Source organism: Mesoplodon mirus (genome assembly GCF_964341445.2).
Source record: "Mesoplodon mirus genome assembly, chromosome: 10".
Taxonomy (NCBI): Eukaryota; Metazoa; Chordata; class Mammalia; order Artiodactyla; family Ziphiidae; genus Mesoplodon; species Mesoplodon mirus.
Genome location: NC_138986.1, coordinates 47,290,488 through 47,312,105, shown reverse-complemented (window position 1 = coordinate 47,312,105; position 21,618 = coordinate 47,290,488). Strand labels below are relative to the sequence as shown.

The window sequence follows — 21,618 nt, the reverse complement described above, 5'->3', positions numbered from 1 at the left end:
ATCCTGGAGGAGCTTGTGCTTATTTTAGAAGGGAAGGAGGGGCCTTCCTTCTTGGTCAGCCCATGCTTCCCATCCTTTTATTCAGTGCATGTTGAATGTATTTGTTCTCCTAACCCACACTGTGCACCAGTGTGCCCTAGTCTGTGCTGAGGGTGGAGAGGATGCCAGTCCTGCTCTGGAGGGGCGTGGGAGAGCCTTAGGAAGGCCGTCAGCCTAGCACCTCCCACTGCTCCACGCTTGCTTTACTAGTTTTCTTTCTTCCCTTTGAAGGAGAATTGAGGAATAACCATTTATATATATATATCCAATTCAAATAAAATGAATGTATTTTTAGAATATCCTTCCATCCACCTCTCCAAACGCCTGCAAATAATGTCTTGTATGAGTCCATGTTCTCTTTTTCTCTACAGATGAAATATAACCTCCTGAACCAATTCAGTGGAGTGGTTGTACCATGTTATTAAATGTCCAGAATGTATTTGCTTTCAGGTCTCCTTACTGGCTATAAAAAGCATGGGAAACCCGAATGGTGGGGCGTTGGGATCGCTGTGGGACTGCAGGCTGACTGGAGGGCATTATGTGAAACTATGCGGTGGGAACATAATTACCCCAATCCCACCCTTTCTACATCATATGACCCTCCAGAATGACTAATAGATTCTTTCTGTTTCCCTAAACCAGAAGCCTCAACGGGCATTCTGAACCTATTAGCCTCTGACAGTATTACAAATTTAGCACACTACATGACATTCTTTTTGATTGGAAGGATACAGACAAGCAATATTAAGTAAACTAGCACCATAAAAATAAAGTTCCGAGAAATATTCCCAAATAAGGGTTTCTTTTAATCTAAGTAGCCATGTATTTTTTATAATAATAATAAAGACAACACGTAGGATGTATAAAGCATTTATACATGTTAGTCACTGTATTAAGTCCTCTATGTATTTTATCTAATTTCATCACAGTAACTGTATGAAATATGAGGTAGACATCAATAAGTTATCTAAGTCTCAGTTTCTTTATCTGTAAGTTGGGCATCTGTAGTTTGCCCCAGGTAAGGAGCAGGCAAGCTGAAATTTGAACTTGGGACCATCAGACTGCAAAGCCTGCAATCTAAAACCCTCTGCTGTGCTGCCTTCGTATTATTTCACTGAACATATGAGTATATAAGCAATTGCTCAGGGTTTCAGCAATAAATTTAAGGTTCCCTAAAAAATCAAATAATTATTTTCTTACTTTTTGTGAGATGAGAGTTACAAAAAGTTATGTGTGCCTGTCTTTTTAGAATTAGCAGGTAAAAAGATAGGATGCCCAGATAAACTGAATTTCAGATAAACAGTGAAAAAAACTTTAGTATAAATACATCCCATGAAATATTTGAGACATAACCAAAATCTATTTGTTGTTTATCTGAAATTCAAATTTAATTGGGTGTCCTGTATTCTATCTGGCAATCCTACTCTTAAGCGTTTCATTCTGGAACTTTCCACTCAAAGCAACAGGTGGAGATAATGCTTCCTGGGGGGTTGATTCCAAGCCTGTAGAGAAGTGAAGCCTTCTCATCATGTGGAGGGTCTCCTGGTCTGGCTTCTCCCCATGTCTGAGTACAAAGTTGACCAGAAGGCGTGCCCCTCTTTCTCATGGGGATTACATTTCACACCACAATGGGAGTTGGTATGCCCTGGCCCTACCCATCCTCCCCTCATTTTGGGGTGTGGGTAGGGCTCACTCCTGGAGAAGGACCATCTTCATGTATATTATCTTATCAGTAGTTTAATTAATAACTACGGTTATACTAACAATTAGTAGGACTAATAGCAATAATCCAGACTTTAGTGCTCTTAGAAATGGCACTAGAAATGCATCAGTGGCATTAGAAATGTATCAATCCACATAACTGCTCTGGTTCTATAGTTGCTGTAATCATAGCTATGGGTGTGTGTGTGTGTGTGTGTGTGTGTGTGTGTGTGTGTTGTTAGGTCAACTGCTCTTTCCTTTCCCATGAACTTAGGTGACTTCATTTTCCTCCTATTTAGCATCTCCCACGCCCTGGACATGCTGTTGTCCGTCTCGGCTCAGGGGGTTCTTAAATCACTTACTCTGGATTCATCCACCTTTACCCAGTTTCTACACTTTGGTTATGCTTTTAACATAAACGCTTTTGCAAGGGATTCAAACAGCAGCTCTTTGAATAAGCATATCATCAGTAGCATATCTCCATCATTTTTACATTTGGGATGGGGCTTGCTTTCATCATGACTTCTTGTTTCTGGAATATAATGGCTTGTGTCTATTTGCAGTATCTGCTCTGCAGTTTCCTAACAGCTTCTTTAGTGCCCTCACCCACTCTTCACCCTCCCCTGTTGCAGAGGACCTTCTGTTTAATTTGTGACAAAAAGATTAGGCCTGCAGTATTGTTCTCACTGTCCTAACATCACAGAGGAGCAGGAAGCCAGTGACAGGGCACACACGTTAAGTGGTGTGGCTTGTCAAAAATGACTCTACTGGGACATAACAAGCGGCGGAAAGTCACAGACGTGCTACTGCAGCCCCAGCTGAGAGTCTAGCCTGCTAACTCAGAGTATGCAGGACACATGCCCTTTTACCAGCTTGAACAGGGATGTGTTCCAAAGCCTCAGCTCTCAAATCACCAAGTCCAAATCCAACGTACAAAGTAAAACTCTTTATTTCAAGTTTCTGAACTGACCCGTCCAGGTGAAACTCATAAGGTGGGTGGGGAAGGGAAAGGGGGAGGGAGAGGGGGACACAAGTGTGACACACACAACACGGGGCACAGGTGCCCCAGCAGGGTGACAATGGCAGGGGCACTGTACCTTGGCAGCAGGCGGCAGGCTTCCGGGAGCCACGCGGGCCTCGATGGTCTCAGGCAGGTCTAGTTGGCCGACCGCTGAGCTCCCTTCAATGTCAAAAGGAAAAGCGCTCTCGTCCCCAGACGCGGCGCGGGAGCAGGCGGCGCCCCAGAGGAGCCACAGGGGCAGGACTGCGTACCAGGCTGAGCTCAAAGCCATCTCTCCGCTGACATCCGACAGGGCTCTTCCAGGGCCTCGGCCACTGTTGGTCCTCGCCGGTCCCCCCTGTGGTGCAGCGGTGCCTCGCTTATTTTACCTTCCGTGCGTCTGCAGTATCCAGATGTGGGAACTCAAGGCAGCCCAGAGAGCAACTTAGTAGAAAAAGGAAGAGTGAGAGAGTAAGCCAGAGCCTGCCCCACCCCCGCTTCTCTCTCTCTCTCCTCTTTCTGTCTTCCCCCTCCGTTTCTCTCACTTTCTCTCTCTCTCCCCAGAGGCTCTGGCTGAAGAATGTACAGATGGATGGAGCTTAAAGCTCAGCATCAAGAGGCGGATGTGTTTGGGACGAACCCCGCGAGCGCCGGCCACCTCCTGTCCCTGGCGGTTGGGATTGAGTGCTGCGCTGTCCTGGCTTCCTTCCCACACCCATTTTCACCACTCCCTTTTTACCTTCACTTCCAGGCCCTCCCCCTCCAAGCTGGTCTTTCAGACACCGTGGCCGGGCCTTTCCTGGCGGCCTCCCCTCCCCTCTCAGTTTGGAGCCCCTCCAAGGGCCCCAGATGAATATTCAGCTTTTGTGATTGCTTCCTCACATCTCTTATTTATTTTATTTAGCCAAGGTGCCGGATGTCTTATCTATATTTATGTACATCTTTTATGTGGTCCTGATAGTTTGCAGTAAAGTGGGTGGAAAAGGGATTCCTGGGCTGGAGCCGGAGGCGGATGCTCTCAGATGGCAGAGGGGGAGGGCACCCACTTTCTTGGGCCGCGTTTCTCATTTTCTAGAGACAGGCTGCTGCGCTCTTTGTGCTCATACCTTCCCTGGAGACTGGCTGGCCACCCTCTTCCCCCTGACAGTCCTCACCCAGAGGGCTTGGGAGAAGAATATCTTTCACTGCAGCACTGGAAAATGACTTCATTACTCAAATGCATGAACTTTTATTTACAAAGAACATCTTGTTTTCGTCCTAAAGAGGTGCTTTGTAAGGGGCCCGGAACAAGGCTTGCAGTGTATGAGCCTGTCAAATATACTGCCCACAGCTCCGACCTCTTCCTCTTGGCCTGTAATCTCATGCCTACTACATCTGTCTGTCATGTAACCTTTCCAAGGCTTCGGGGTGAAGTTGAGCTACAATTATGTGGGGTACCCATGTGGATGGGTCAGTGGCCACTACAGCTGATAGATACCTTTGCATTCATTGGCTTCATAAGGAGCTTTAAACATTCCCACAAGACCCAAACATGTTTTAAAAAGGATTAAGTGAGACAACCATAGAATAACACTTAAGTTTCTAGGTGTTTGAAATCACTCACAATCATGCAACTAAGCATTTCAATAAAGTCTAATCATTAGCTCTATTTATAGGACAAAAATCGTTTTATCTAAGGATAAACAAAGCAGCCATTTATTTTGCACCTACAATATGCCAGCTACTTTGCATGTGTTATTAGCAAGCCTCATAGCATTTTTGCAAAATAGGACTATTATTTCCTTTTTATAGAATTAAAAAGGGAGGTTCTGAGAGACTAAGACATTTGCCCAAGTCACACAGCTGCTAGAAAGCTGGCCCCACTCCTCACTGATTCCAAAACTATCTTGCACATTTACACCACACTGAAACTCACAAAATAAAGGCCACAAATTCAGAGATAGAAGAGATTGCACTAAAAAAATCACAAAAATTCCAATTTTTTGAGTACCTTCTAGGTGCCAAAAGGTTTGCATAAATTATCTCATTTCCCTCTTCACTGTAATGAGATAGGTGTTGTTATACACATTTGGTAATGGGTATGTGGTAAAAGTACTACTAAAACAGGTAAATCTGATGCTAAGGTCATTGGTGTTTTCAACAACAAATTGGTATAATACAAAAGTGCCAAAGCTGGAAGAAGCAAAAAGTTTTCATATTTCCCAAAGCATCTGTAATGTTTTCAATTCAATATATAAAAATAGTATTGCAGTGAACCATTAAGCTAAATTATGATCATCTTCTTCCACATAAACTGGTTAACCCCCTAAACTAAGTAAAAGAACTTAAAAATATATGTTTGGTTTGGTTGGTTCTTCAAGAGACTTACATTGGGAGACAAGATGGCCAGACTCTGAAGAGGAAAAAATGATGCTCAAATATCCTGTCCTACTCTCACTATTAAAAAACTTTAAGTAATAATTAATAATAACAATAATGATTTAGGTACATATTATATTCTGACTTCAGATATAGACCTCATCAGTACACAAAAGTTGTTCACATTTGCTTCCTGATGGATTATGTCCTGTTCTTCGTTAAATGTCAATTAATCGCACACTTTTTATTTGACCCAGCGCCTCTTTTCCCTGCTTGCCAGGCAGTGTCAGGTTCTATAAGAGGCCTGAGCAGTGGGGGTAGGAGTGCATTTATTCAAGACCTATGAACTTTTTGATTAAATATATGTTTCTAACTCTTCCTCCTCATCTTTCTGCAGATAGTATTATTATTTTTGAGGCAAAACAGCAATATACACAAGAAGCACGGGTTTGTATGAAATAAAATAGGCTGCAAATCCTAAGTCTGTTTAGTGGTTCTGGAAGAACTTAGTCTATCTAGGTGTCAGTTTCCTCCTCTGTAAAATGGGATAATGATGCCTCTTTCATGAGTAGTAAATGAAATAATGTGAATAAAGCATTAACACAGCCTGGCATATAGCCAACTGCTCAATAGTTACTATTTAACTAACTGTATTTTACAGTCTTAGAAAAGCACAGAATCATTATTTTTAAAGAAAAAAAATAAGCATGTTTATTAATCCTGTGACTTGGGTAACCTCCTATTTGCTGAGAATAGCCATTCACATTTCTGGCTGCTACTTGGGACTTCCTTGTATTAACCATGAATGAGGCACTTTAGAGTGACAGAGCAGTCAGGTGAGGAGGGAGACTGGCTGACTATTTTATAGCAAGTTGGAAGGCACTAGAACAAAGGTAATCATCACCAAAGGGCCACCCCAAGACCATCAAAGGCCTGAGTGTGGGAGGATTTTATTCCTGCTAACACTACAACTGCGGAGTGTCTCCAGTATGGCTGCTTTCTTATCATGACCCTCCTTCTCTCCCTCTCCAGGCATTCAGCAAGTACTTTCATGTCCACTCTCTCCTTTGGGACCCCCACCTACCCCATGATGGAAGGGGCACTGCTCCATCATTCCCAATGCACAGAAGAGAGCATGGCATTATGACAGGCTAAGAGGTTAAATGGCAAGGACACTAGGCCGGTTACTGCAGGGTGAGGGCCCCATGCCTTCTGACTCCCAGACCAATGCTTTCCCCACCAGACCAAGCTATTTTTAGTTCTGGCAGCAGCAGATCTGGTGGTTTGGAGGCTTTATCAACAGAGGGTTCTGGAATTCTCTTCTGAGTCCCCTGTTGCAGTTATCAACACATCAAGGCTGCCCACTCCCTTCAGCACTTGGTTGTTGGGCCTGTCCACAGTGTCCAAGGATCTGGCAAGGGTGTTGTTAATGTATCCCATGTGCCCTTCTGCAAATAGAAAGTCGCGTCAGATGCTATTTAGGATTTTTAAGTGCTAATCTTGGACATAATTAGACAGGGGATTGTTGTGGGGACTGTGTACTAGTGACAATTTTATGATGAGATTGGTCAGAGAAGCAAGATGCGCTATCCCTGCCATGAGGTGTCTAACTGATAATCAAGTGGCAGGAAAGTAAGGAGGGAGATGGCGTCTCTTTTTCTGTTCACACTCCTCTCCTCTCTGGCCATGAGTCTCCTCTGTGAATGACTCTGGTGGGAGTTCAGGCCACCTGAGGAAGAGCAACAGCGAGAATGCTGGAAGAGGATACGTCTTTTAAAAGTGGTTCTTTGCCCATCAGTTTGTTCAGGCTTTTGTTCAGGGTTTGGGTAGTATGTGCTCCCTATGCTTTGTCTCCTGACGATGACACTTGTCACAGCCTCACCTGGCTTTTAGCATGTGCCACCTGCATCCTTTCCATCCATCCATCCAGTATTTATTTAATTAATTTATTCATTAATTCACTTATGCATTTATTTAATCAGTATTTACTGAACACTTCAGTATGGCATGTGAGATGCTGAAGGTAAAATAATAAAAACATGATCCTGACTCTCAAGGAGTTCAGAGTCTGGTGGGACAGACCATGAGTAGACCCTGTAAGCAGTGCAAAGTGATTAAACATGAATTGAAAGCAGAAGTCCAGACATGCTGGTAACTAAGTATCTAGAACAAGCCCTTTACTGCAGCTCGGCTAGGGAGTGTGGGAGAAGGCTCCAGAAGGGGGAAACTGTGTTGTCTTAACTGAGGGGAGGAGGGGAAGAATGGTGGTCCAGGGGGAAGAACTGTATGTGCAGAGGGACAGATGTGCCACAGCCCCGATGCCACAGGAGGGTGAGAAGGCCGTGGGATTTCCAAAGGCTCTTTGAGCCTCCCTCTTCACAGCACATAGTCATGGCCTTCAGGGCTGTGAGACGGAGCCCGGTGAGAAGAAACAGCTTCCCCGCCTCCTACTGGTCTCTCATGGCCACGGCCACATAGGGATCCTCCAAGAATGCAGATCTGAAGGCTGGGGAGCTGTTCACAGTCCTACTCACGTCCTGATCAAAAGCCTGAGAAAACTACTGGGAGGAAGAACAACTTTTTTAAAAATAAAAAAAATTTTTTAATTTCATTGTGGTGAGAACACAACAGGAGACCTACCCTCTTAACCAGTTTTGAAGGGTACAATGTGGTATTTTATCTACAGGGAAGAACCACTTTTAAAAGCTCCATCCTCTCCCAGCACTCTCGCTGTTGCTCCTCCTCAGGTGGCCTGAACTGCCACCAGAACCTTTCGGAGACGTGTGGCCAGAGAAGAGTGCAAGCAGAAGAAGACCCCATCTCCCACCTTAACTTCCTGCCACTTGACGGTCAGCTGGAGACCTTGTGGTAGGGGAGAGCTCATGCTTGCTTCTCTGACCAATCTCATCATAAAATTGTGATCGGTTTTTTTTTTTTTTTGTGGTACGCGGGCCTCTCACTGCCGTGGCCTCTCCCATTTTGGAGCACAGGCTCCGGACGCGCAGGCTCAGCGGCCATGGTTCACGGGCCCAGCCACTCCACGGCATGTGGGATCTTCCCGGACCGGGGCACGAACCCGTGTCCCCTGCATCGGCAGGCAGACTCTCAGCCACTGCGCCACCAGGGAAGCCCTTTTTTTTAAGTGAAAAAATTTAAGCCCAGGAACGACATGCTCATATTTTCATTTAAAGAATTTAAAAAGTACCAAATATAATAATTACAGTAAAATAGGAAATTACAGCTATCACACAAGAAGGAAGTGAGGGGCACCAGGAATCATACCACTCTGGGGCAATGACTGACAACACTGAAAATGTTTGGGTGTAAATACCTTCAGGCTTTTGCTACGTCTATGTTAACGGATTCCATCTATTTTTATATTTTATGTATTCTATTATAAATACATATATTTTTGTACATGTAAAATATATTTTAATATATGTCCATTTTACAGATTCCATCTCCTTTTTTCTTGCAGAAATGAATCAAACTGTATATAATATTTTGAACTTTTTCTCCATGCCACTGTAACTCCAGTGTTACTGTGAATAGCTCACAGTGTTCGGATTGGCATTTTGGGAGGATTGGCTAGTGTGGATAAGGGCAGTGCTGAGGGGCCAGTAGGAGGTTGGGAAGCCCTTTCTTCTCACACTGGCTCTGTCAGCTCCAAGGGCAGGGACTGTACCGGTGAAGAGGGGGCTCAGAGAGCATTTAGGAATGATAACAGAAATGAGGATATTCTGATCCAAGTCGTTCATCCTGATGGAGAAAGGGTGAAACCAACAGGTGAGAGAGAATGGTCCTAATGAGGATTATCAACTGCCTCAGCTGTGACCTTCCTTTAGGTCTGCTGGAATAATTACTTCATCAGGCTAAAGGGAAGTGATGGATGCTCTGTGGTAATGTAATCAACTGAGTACAGAGGCATCAGCATCCGTTAACTCAGTGATGAGATCGGTAGTAAATAGGAGCACCTAGGACTTGGTAATGAAATGATACAATTAAGGAGAATTGGGCAACATTCAAAAGAGGAGGTCTGAAAAATGGGCTTTTTGTGTCCTTGCACACACCCCACCCCCAGCACCACAAAAGGAGGAGAAGGTTCTTTAAGAGAAGGCTTGCTGTCACCATGGTGGGCATATAAGCAGGGCGGGGGGCTAAAATATGTTCTAACCTGCTTTGTGTGAGCAGCTGCAGACCAGGCTGTAAGATGCTAATCAGAAGCTCCACAGTCTAGCTCTGCATCCCTTGCATTATCCTCTAGAAAACGCATACTGGACATGCTCACTTTGGGAAATCAACTGACTTTGGAAACAATATTTCAGAATAGGGAGCACATAACCATAACAATGCCTTATATTTGCACGGTGCCTTATAGTTTGGAGTTGAAGTACAGTTACTGCTCCTCTAACAAGTGAGAAACTGATCCGATTCTAAAAGTTCAACTGTACAGATTCTGACCTTTAAAAGAAAGATTCTCAAGTCACTGTCCACCACATCCCTTAGGTGGTCTACAGACCCTGAATATTTAACACTCTAAATAAGATTTATTCATCACCCATTCATTCAACAAATATTTTCTGAGTTTCTACTTTGCCATTGGCACTTTTATAGGCTCTGGGAAAGAGCAAAGGAGAAATCAGATAAAAATTTCTGCCTTCATGAAGTTTACATTCTAACTGAGGCACGGGTAGAAGAAAGAATAAACAAGCAAGAGAAATATGTATGCATGGAATACATTCTGTCAAATGGTAAGTGCTATGGAGAAAAATGAAGTTGCTGTGGGATAGAGAGTGAAGGCTGCAGAGGGGGAAGGTGCTGGCCTTGTTGAGGAAGAGGCTAGAATGAAGTGATGGAGGTAAAGAGTAGTTGGAGACAGTGTCAGAAAGGCAGGGGGCCACTGGGGTGGGTTATGTAGGACCTTTGAGATCATTGTAACAACTCTGGCTTCTGTCCTGAGTGAGATGGGAAGTATTTGGATATTCTTTGCACACAAGTGATATGATTTGACTTATTTTGTCTGCCATGTGGGAAATAGACTTTAGGGAAAGAGATGAGGGAAGAAGTAGGGAGACTATCCAGAGGCTCTTGCAATAATACAGGTGAGAGATGACGATGGCTTGGTCCACAATGTTAGCAATAGATGTGAGAAGCCTTCAAATTCTGGATTTATTTTGAATGTAGAACCAATGACATTTGCTGGATATGAAGAATGAGAGTGAGAAAGGACTCAAAGCTGAAGTCCATGTTGTTTGGCCTGAACAGACTTAAATGATTGATTTGCCATTACTAACATGGGAAGGAAAATTGGAGGTGCAAGTTGGCAATGGAGATGATGAAGAGTTTAGTTTTGGACAAGTTTTTTTTGAGATGCTTCTTAGATTGGATTCTTACACTGTATTCCTTCCTTTTTTTAAATACTTGTTTTTAAAACATTATAAATTCATAATACATAATGCATCAGGCACAAACTATCTTTTTACTTGGGATCTACAAAGCACTGTGTGTAATACTGAGGATAATACTATGGGATGACCTTACAGTCTAGTAAGGGAGGTTTGTAGCATGTGGGTAACATCAGGTGGTCAAGATGGGCATAAATCCATTGCTTTAAGCAGGAAGGGACCCCTTTGAGCTCAATAAGAAAAGAAGGTATTATAGATTTGAGCTGAATCTCCACACAGGTATAGGAATTAGATATGGAAAGACTGGTGGGGGAAGGGCATGGAGAAGGGAATGTTATGCAAGTGGAACAGCATAGACACAGGAATAGGAGAGTGAAAATACATGCACATTCAGACAAGGGCAGACTGGTTGAGTCATTGTGAGGAGTTTTTTCTGGGTAAATAATGGGAGATAATATGGTATGGATAGGTATGGAGCTGATTACTAGTTTACTACTAGAAGAGAGTGAGAGGCTCACAGAGGGGTTACTCAAATAACCATGTGGAGAGAGCACTGAAGTGGAGAGACTAGAGCCTGGGGGACCAGTTGGGAGACTGTTGCAATAGCAGTCTAGGCCTCAGCTGACAAATAGAATAATGTTTATGAACTGTCACTGTGTCCCCCAAACACAACTCCCCATCCTTGGGCCAATCTGGTTGCATCACAGACATCTCGATTTGTAAAACCAATATTTCCTTGAAACTGAGGTGAGTTTTAGCTTGAATAGAGTCAGCCCCCTGCCCCTGCCCCTCACCACCTATCCTTGGAGGGAATGGATAGGCCAGAAAGAAAGCAATGTTTGAAACTTGTGTTTCTCAGCCAGCACACACCATCATGAGTTTGCCAAGCCAGTGGAAGGTGTTGCTTGACAATAATTCCTTGAGATAGCTTCTATCCATCATATGCATCATCCTTAAGTAAAGTTGATTAATTACTGGCCCTGGGTTTACTTTGACTATTTTGACTACTTCCAAATGGCCACTAATGGTTTTCTCCCTTCCTCTCTCTTTCTTTCTTTTCTTCTTCTCCTTTTTTAGTCCCCATTTGCTTTCTCGAAAGTCCCACACTGTCTTAAATTATATTTATCTCAAGCTAAGTACATATTTCCTTTATTTAATAAAAAGATAATCTTTCATATTAAATCAGCTCCCAAAACCTCTTTTCTTTTTAATAATTAAAGAAGGATATGTAAAAACAAACAATTATGATATTTGGGATTGTAGTTCGTGTAGTTTCTTACTAATAAAGTGACCCATCAACATAGGTTCTCACCTTTAAGTACAGCCACATTTCTCTATTGGGATGTCATTTTATTTATTTATTTGTTTGTTTATTTGTTTGTTTATTTATGGCCACATTTGGTCTTAGTTGCAGCATGTGGGATCTTTCATTGCGGCACGAGGGCTTCTCTCTAGTTGTGGCATGCAGGCTCCAGGGCACCTGGGCTCTGTAGTTGTGGCACATGGGTTCCAGAGCCCACTGGCTCTGTAGTTTGTGGCACGCAGACTCTCTAGTTGAGGCACATGAGCTTATTAGTTGTGGCACGCAGGCTTAGTTGCCTGGTGGCATGTAGGACCTTAGTTACCTGGCAAGGGATCGAACTGGCGTCCCCTGCATTGGAAGGCAGATTCTTTACCACTGGACCACCAACGAAGTCCCTCTATTGGGATTTCTAAACTAGTTTTCACCCTACTATCGCTGGGACCCTAGAGATACTGATGAGAACTCTAGGAGAAATTAAGAGAGCGCTTGGTAACTACTCTTAGTTTACTCCCCAACACAGTACCTGTGTCAGTGTCTCGTTGCTCTAGAGATGGGGTACTTGGTTCTGATCTAAATGATTCAGTGGAATCCCATTCCATCCTGGAGCATAATTATAGGGTCAGAGATAGTTATGTGACTGACACAGGCCGATCGTGTGGAAGGAGAGATGTGCTAGGGTCTTCTAGAAAGAGGCTTTCTCTTTTGTTTGGAGAGAGCCTCTAGAGGTGGGCAGCTCTTATCTCTTGCATATGGAACAGGGACTTCTTTGCCTTTGCAGTCATTAGGAGTCCCAAGGGAAGCCACCTTTAGGAGAAACTGACCCCATGGAAGGCAGTGTGAGGAGAGGAAGAAAATGGGTCTTGGAAGAAGTTGTTCAGCTGTGAAATCAAACTGAACTCTAAACTTTAAAGTTTCATGGGCCAGGGAATACCTTTTATTGTCAATTTGAGTTAGATTTTCTGTTACTGAAAACCAAAAGGATTCTGATACAAGAACAGTAGGAATTTAAGAAATGTGATTTTGAAAAGGACTGTGATGAGTGTATCAGTGAGAAATAGGAGATGGCTGGCAGAGCCACTAACAGGGATGTTAGTCTTCTGGAAGGAGTCAACAGAAAAGCAAAACTTGTATATGCAATATATTGATTTTCTATAAGTTTGTCAGTTTGGAGACATTTATTAACAGATAATTTAGATGTAGTTGTTAAAAACCCAGTCTACAGATTCAGATTGTCTGTTTTCCTCAATTTTCCTACTTGCCAGCTGTGTGATATTGGGATGTTATTTCATTCTCAAAGCCTCAGCTGCCACGTCTGTAAAATGGGGCGTGTACCAACTTCATAGAGTTTTTGTGAGGGTAAAATAAGATAATGCATATAAATTGCCCAGAATGATGCCTGGCACATAGTGAGCACTCAATAAACTTTAGCCACTATTATCATTACTACTAATATTAGTATTATTCCAGTTGTTACATGAATAATATGTTCTGGAGTAAACTAGAAGACAGAGAGAGAGGTTGATGATAAAGTTAATAAAATTCTCTGTTGTCTATAGCAATCAGTAAGTACTCACTTTTCTTTTAGTTATTTTAATATTCAGAAGCTATAGCTTAATTATAAATGCTTTATTCTCAACATGGTATCTAATATTTGTTAACATTTTTCATGGAGGCTGCTACTCAGTCTATCACATGGCTGTGGTCTCATTATCAACCTAAGATAACATCTAGCCCTTCATTATAGGTCCCATCTTACTCCTTAGCACCATCCAGATAATTCATGGCTCCAACTACTCCGTCCTTAATTACTTGGCTCTTTCAGTCCAAAATGATTTTAGTATGAATCATGTCCTTACCTGACTCAGTCCTCTATTTGAATTTTCATTTGTAGACTCAGATATAGTAAAATTCCACAGGAATAAGTTCCTAGAAGTGAACAGGATTTTCTAGGAGACTAGACCATAATTTAGGGGACAGTTTCCTGTCTGGTATTCTCAGGCAGTCAAATTCAGAATCTATAATTACTAAAACATTTTAGAATTATGGCATTTTACATAGGTCTTCATTTCTCTTCATTTTGAGTATGCGGAATGCTGACACCTACAATGTCCCAAATAACTCTCCTGACAACTCCGTGGGGTAAGCATCATCATCCAACTTGAAACTGAGAGAAATGAAAACATCAGTGGGTAGCAGACCAAGACCCGAAGGCTGATTTTCAAGTTCCCAGCCTGGAGTGATCTCTTCCCATTCCACCGGGCTCCTGAAGTCATCAGTCTTTGACATTTTTAACTTGTACAACCCCAATTAAGTCATAGCTGAGCAGCAAGGACACAAAAATAACAGCATTCAAGATTGCTGTCCATCAGATTTTGAGAAACAGTTCACTTATTATTACTCTTAAATTAGTATTTATTAGAAAACAAAAATACCAATGAGAAAAAATTGATTATGGGATCAGCGAGAAGGAACATATGTTTGGAAGGAGACACATTTCATCATTAAACAGCTGAATAAAAATGAAGGCTTATTCTCTTTCTTTGTGAACTGGGATATCTGAGCACAGACAATTTAAGGACTGGGCTTATCACGGTTCTGGCTTGTATTCTAAGGGAAGAGATCTTCTGGGTGAAAATGATAATGTACTAAAGACCTTGAAATAAGCATTTCTTCCGGCTAGCTACTGAAGATGAGCCCGTGACATTTCTGTGCTTAATTCAGCGAGATCGCCTTTGGGAAAGGTTTAGTGTGATTTTTAACCTGGTGTTATGATGAGTGCTGACAAGCAGATCTGTAGAGGGCCTAGGGAAGAGCACATGGGGGAGAAGAGGCCCTGGCCTGGGGGCTGGAGACCTTGTGTTTCCACCCCAGGGCTGCCCCTCACTAGTCACAGTCTTGAGCTAGTCTCTTAAGCTCCCTGGCCTTCACTTCTTCCCTCTATAAAATAAAAAGTGAGACAGGATGAGCCTGGGGCCCCACCCAGCTTCAGGGCTCCCATGTTCTAGAAAAGGACCTATCCCCAGATACTATGACCATTCTGGCCATGGCCGGGAGCAGATGGATGGTTTAGAAAGCAAGGTTGAGAGCACTGTTCCATGGCCATTCCTGATGGAATAATAAAACCCAGGGTCTAGTCATTTGTCCCTGAAGCTATATTTTAGGTACCTCAGGAAAGCCTGTAGACAGTTCATGTAATAAATCAAATGCAACAAAGGGGAGAGAAAGATGAGTTATTATTTTAAACTCTGCCAGATTCAGACCTGTAGACCAGAAAAGAAATAAGAGACCACAAAAGGAAAAGAATTAAAAAACATGTCTCCTGTCCTTAATTCACCCCTCTATTATACAGCCAGATACAACTGCCAGGATGTTTAGCCTTAATCAGCCACTGCCTTCATGAAGGGCTGAACTGCTAGCTAAACCTCTTCAAAGTGGTAGGTCAGGATCCACCTTGAGGATTCTGGGAACCAGCAGACATTTTGATTCACTGGCATGCTTTTATGTTTTATTAAGCAAGCAGGTATTGCCTTTACAATTGAAGCAACAGCTCCATCCACTTATCTACTCACATGACACTAGCATAGATATGGTTCTTTGGATGAAAGTGGAACACTCCAGTGGCCTGTCACTCATTTGAGTCAGTCAATCTAAACTCCAGTCTGTCAGTCATCCGTGCTGCTGTCTCCCATTTGGATACCATTATCCTAAGCTCAGAAAGAATTTTTCTCATTAGCTTACAAGTTCCAGCTCCTCATTCTGCTTCTTTATGTATTAACTGTTTGAAACATTTTTTTATCTGCCAGGACTCATCACCGTCTCCCCTCCCCAGCTTGCCCATTCTCCACTCACTTCCTGCCTCTGTGTCTTTATGTATTTATTGGCTGAAATATTTGTTATCTGCCAGGACTCATCACCATCTTGCCCATTCTCCACTCACTGCCTGCCTCTGCTCTAGCTTACAGACTGCCTGGCCTTGACGCAGAATGCCACAGTGTAGCATAGACTCTACACATTTCCTCCCTCTTAACTTTATCAGAGCCCTCACAAATGCCTGGCAATCCATTTATTCATCTGTTTCGAGTTATTTTTGCATATTTTTAGAGGCTGTTGTACTGGACTGGCATCGTCGCTCACAAAAATGTGTGTTTTTTGGCAAATCCTTATGTAAAATGGGTGGTTAGATTGAATCGTCTCCAAGGCCTCCCCAGCTCTAGAACAGAGTCCATGTTCTGAACCTTCTCAACCTTTTTCAGATGCCAGTCACCACTGCCCTCACTCTTAGGGATGACACTGGCTCCTACTTTATTGAGCAACATGATTGGGTTCCCTATTTTTTCCTCCTTTCTGTAATGTTGCCATGGTTCACTACCTTCTTTCAGGAAGAGGGGGGTTTGACCCTCTTCAAGGCTAACCCATTCTATTGCACTTGTCTTCCCTTTTCTCCAGTGATTTTATATCTTTTATTGACATATTGAAATTATGAAAGAAATCTATGTTTGAACTTAAGAATTTAAGAATACAGAAGTAATTAAAAGTATATGTACTTACTTCTCTTGCTCCACTTCTCATCCAATCCTACTCTCCAAAGATAACTAATTTCCTGAGTAGTCTTCCAGAATTTTTTGCTATGCACATGCAAACCTATACATATATATTTTAAGCATATATATGTATATATAAAACAAATGTGAATCTTTTCACATTTTACTTGTTATTCTGCAACATGTTTTTAAAACTCAGCATTCCATTTATCAAGTATTTATTGAGCACCTACTCTGGGTCAAGCTCTATGCTAGGGCATGGATATACAAGCTGAGAAAACAGACATAGTTCTTGCTCCAGTAGAGCTTACAGTGCGGTGGAAAGATACTGAGCTTCATTCCATTTCAGTATATATATATTTTGCTCATTGTTTCTAATGGCTGTGTGGTATCCTATACAAGAGGTCTACCGTGATTTATTTAAATGTTTCTTTATTGAAGGGCATTCAGGTTCTCCATTTCTTGCTATTACAATTAGTATTATAATGAATATCCTTGCATACCTGCTTTAGTTTTTCTGTGGGTCAGAATCATATTAGTGAAATTGCTGGGTTGAAGGGTATGCACACATATAATTTTGACAGATATTGTCACATTGCTCTCTAAAAAGACTTTATCAATTTATCTTCTGTCAACAGCAATCAGACTTCTGACCTCAGTCCTCCAGCTTCTTTGAAATGTTACTTTATCAACTATCTCCCTTTTAACTTACATCTGGAGTCACTTCCTTTGCCTACAAAAAAGCTTAGGCCATCCTACATCTTAAAAATGTGAATATTCCCTGTATTCTCTTTCTTAAGTTACCAACCTATCTTTCTCATTCCTTTCATCACTGACATACTAAGTCAGTGTTCCTTGGCCATACGTTCCTCGGTACCCCTTCAACTCTTCGTCTTTTTTATAAGGCTTAGGTTCTCACCATAACACCATCCCTGTTCTCTAGAAGGTCCTCAGTCACCTCAGATCACATCATTCAGTGACCTTATTATCTCTGGTCTTCATCTTTTCAGTCTCTGGGTGACATTTCTTCCTTGTTAAGACTGTCTCCTCTTCTTGCTTCTAAAGGAACATACATCTCTTGTTCTCTTCTAAACTCTCTGATTAGACTCCCTAAATACAGTGAGACGTTCTGCCTTTGGCACTCTTTCCTCTCTTTTATCAGTTCCTTCCCAATTTAATCTATTGCCCTGGCTTTAATCGTTGCTTCTGTGTATGACTATGAAATCTTCATCTCTGGTCAGGACCATTCTAGTAAGCTCTAGTCCTGAATTTCCAACTGGTGGACAGTTATACCCCAAAAGGGATCTTCACATCAAACTTAGCATGCTCAGAATGGAACTCCTCATTCTGCCACACCTGAAAACTTTTTTTTTTTGGTGGTGGGGGGGTACGCAGGCCTCTCCCGTTGAGGAGCAACAGGCTCCGGACGCGCAGGCTCAGCGTCCATGGCTCATGGGCCCAGCCGCTCCACGGCACGTGGGATCTTCCCGGACCGGGGCACGAACCCGTGTCCCCTGCATCGGCAGGCGGACTCTCAACCACTGCGCCACCAGGGAAGCCCTGAAAACTTCTTCATGCTTCCTTTCTTGTTAAAAGAACCATCATTTTCCCAATCAGCCAGGTTCAACGTGTAAACACAATTTTTACTACTGTCTCCTTTTTGAACCTCATTTCCTATCTATTGCCAAGTCAATAGATTATACTAAAGCAGCATTTCACAAAGCAGCATCTTACAGATAATGGGATAAACAAGAGCTAAAAAAAAAAACAAACAGCAATACTTCTCAGAGCCTTGTATTGTGAGTCACTGGACCTATGCATTTCTCCACTTATTAGACAAAGGAACACTTCTTTTTGTGTGTGTGTGTGATAAATACATTTCTTTTCTTTCTTTTAAATTTATTTATTTTTGGCTGTGTCGGGTCTTCATTGCTGCATGCGGGCTTTCTCTAGTTGTGGTGAGTGGGGGCTACTCTTCATTGCGGTGTGAAGGCTTCTCATTGCTGTGGCTTCTCTTGTTGCAGAGCATGGGCTCTAGGCACGTGGGCTTCAGTAGCTGTGGCACGCGGGCTCAGTAGTTGTGGCTCACGGGCTCTAGAGTGCAGGCTCAGTAGTTGTGGCTCACAGGCTTAGTTGCTCCACAGCATGTGGGATCTTCCTGGGCTTGAACCTGCGTCCCCTGCATTGGCAGATGGATTCTTAACTACTGCGCCACCAGGGAAGCCCCAAGGAATACTTCTTTTCAAAAGAAACCTATTGAGGAATCTTTGGAAGTAAAGGAATGCATTTTGGCAAATTCATGAGTAGAAAAAAGAAATCATTCTCTAAAAGAAGGGTTGTTTTTTTCTTTTTTTTCTGGTACGCGGGCCTCTCACTGTTGTGGCCTCTCCCGTTGTGTAGCACAGGCTCCAGACGCACAGGCTCAGTGGCCATGGCTCATGGCCCCAGCCGCTCCATGGCATGTGGGATCCTCCCGGACCGGGGCATGAACCCATGTCCCCTGCATCAGCAGGCGGACTCTCAACCACTGCACCACCAGGGAAGCCCTAAAAGAAGCGTTTTGATGTGTCATTTCACTGAATTCATTCAGGAGTAAGCTATATGTGAGGGCCAAGTTTGGTGAGAGCCATGCAGAACGGATGGTGAGCTTTTTGCCTGACATTGTTTCTGATTCCAGAAAGTAAACATTTGGCAGTTCATTGCAGGCAAGTTCCATATCAGTGTGAAAGTAATCAGAGATTCACACATTTTTTAAAATGGATAAAACAATTTCATACTTACTCCATATTACTCCGGCTCAAAATTCTTTGAAGTGGTCAGCAGACATCTCACTTTGTCTCTCATTTGGTCTTGCTTGGGTTTACAAAGAGTTGTCTTTTAAGTGGTATCTACTAATTTCCATTGAAAATTACTATTTCCATGTATCTCCAAGTGGAAAAACTGTGCTATTATACTTAGCATTTTATAGAGGCCAAATTTATCAGTTTATTTGATAACAGATAAACAAATACATTACATTTTTCTTTAGGTCTTAGAACTGACTTTGGTTATAACTGCCCGAGCCTGTATGTAGCTCTGAAATTATGTTCCCATAACTATATTCACTGCTTTGCTAGCATAATTTTGTTTCTTTGCACATCAAAGAATATTTCCAGAATGTAATAATGATCAAAGTGTATGGAAACATGGAAAGTAAATATTTTATTTATGTGTTTCTATTTTTAAAAGATGAACAGTTTTATGCGATAGTTGTAAAATGTTTATTGCAAGTGACACATTTCTAGCTGTCAGTTTAGCTGCTGTACAGGGAGTGAGTATTCAAGGAAGGCAAGAAACTGAAAGCTCCTACTCCAACTGGCACAGACAATAGAGAAATTCAAGTTCTCCCATCACAAGAGGTCCAGAAGCAGGTGCTGTAGCCATAGGCACAGGGTGTGAGGGCTCCAGCTCTGCTCTTCTGCAAATCTTTTGGTTCTTCTTTCCTCTATATGTTGGTTATCCTTGGGCTGGTAGCAATTCCAGGTCTCATAGCCATACTAGATATTATCTTAGAAGCAGAGAAGTATCCAGCCCCCCAACAGATCGCCCCCTCAGATTTCATTACTCAGCAATCAATGGCAGTTGATCATTTACAACTTGTAAATATTAATGGCATAGACAATAAACCATAAATGGCAAGATAGTAGATCAATGGCCTAGGTCAATCAAGACTCATTCTTAGAGGAGGGGATTAGGTCACCATCTTCTAAATCACTTGACTAATTTGAAGTCTGACAGCAAGAAAGGAGGAATAGATGTTCAGTGTACCAACTGTTTATTATGGAGTAACAAACTACCTCAAAACTTAGTGCTTAAAATAATCACCATTTATTCAGTGTATGATTTGGGGGTTAGCAATTTAGGCCGGGCTCATCTGGATGGTTCTTTCATTTGTTTTTGAATTTCAGACCCACATGTGTCTGAAGTCAGGTATGGGTGGACTAGGGGCTTTACTTTGGAGGGTTGGCTGGCTGAGGGCACATGCTTCTCCTACAAAAATTCTCTCATTCTCCAGCAGGCTAGTCTAGGCTTCTTTACATGGTGGAGGCAGGTTCTAAGAACAATAAAAAGACATGTTCCAGTGTGCAAGGGTAAGTTCAGCTTCTGCATGTGTCCAGTTTGCTAATGTCCTACTGGCCAAAAGTGATGGGTTTGTGATCATATTTGCAATATACCACACTGAGCTTGGTGTCATCTGTTTTGGCAAATTGTAGTAAAAAATAATTAGAAGAATAAATGTACCATTCTCCTTGCCTTTTTCTTTCACTTGATCCACTTCGGTACAGCACTACTTTATATAATGGTTTAAGAAAAACTTAGATTTCTAGATATCCAATATTTTGGATTTTTTCTCTTCAACTATATAAAATATCTTCCTTCAGGCCTGGTATGATGTTTTTGCACCAGCTAGAATATCTGTTAGGAAAGCTCAGCTAGTTGGCTCTTTGCCTGATGAAAGGTTTAGAAACTTGGGACTCTTTCCTTGAGATTTCTAAACAGGGGTCAACATATGCTAAGGAAGTCTTAATTCATTAGGATAATGCCTATGCTGTGGCAATGCCATCCAGTTGAAGATTCAGGTACATGGTGACAATTAAGCCTTTCTATACCTGAAGAGAGGTGGCCATTTCCATTTTCTAGTTTCATAAACTGAGAGAGCTAAAGGATGATTAAGGCTATGCTTAATCACATAGAAATCAAATATCAGAATTGAAATAGAACCTGAATTGTGGTCTGAATCCTTTGCTCAGTTATCTTAAATAGTTGGAATTTGGCCATTTAGTTACCTCTCCCTCTCAAAACACAATTGAAAACAAGAAAGTGAGCAAAAGAAGTCTTTAGCCCTTAAAAGTTAAGTTGATGAAATTCACTTGGAAGAGAGCCTCTTCAGACTCTTTCTTGGACCCCATTTACTCTTATGTTACCCACAATGATAACAAGTTTGGCTAGTGGTTTCTAAGCCCACAGTGGATTATAAGACTATTTCATAAGGGGGAAAACAGGCACAATTATAAGAGAAAGTGAAATGATGTCTAATAATTTGGCAGGAGGGAGAAGAGAGAAAACTTAAAAAAATTAAAATCAGAGAAAAAAAATACAGAATTTGGATTCTTTCTTGAAAATGAAAACAGTTCCATTTAACTGGCATGGAGAAGCATCTCTACAATGGTGGTTTTATGTAGCATACTCACATAAGCCAGTAAGGCAGTAGCTACAAACAATATCTGATTT

General features: G+C 42.1%; 1 protein-coding gene across 3 annotated transcripts in view; it reads right to left on the bottom strand.

The window, feature by feature from the left end:
* Positions 1 to 21,618, bottom strand: part of LAMA4 (laminin subunit alpha 4) — a 182,329-nt gene that overhangs the window by 138,929 nt on the left and 21,782 nt on the right. Inside the window, exons 1-2 of one of the 3 annotated variants that reach the window (XM_082633278.1) lie at positions 3,286 to 3,444; positions 2,838 to 3,184 (exon numbers count right to left, since the gene is read on the bottom strand). In XM_082633278.1, the coding sequence (XP_082489404.1) occupies positions 2,838 to 3,032 (195 nt within the window). In that variant the 5' untranslated portion in view covers positions 3,033 to 3,184; positions 3,286 to 3,444. Of the gene's footprint in view, positions 1 to 2,837; positions 3,185 to 3,285; positions 3,445 to 21,618 lie in introns of those variants that run through there. The other 2 variants (XM_082633280.1, XM_082633279.1) reach the window with 2 other exon arrangements.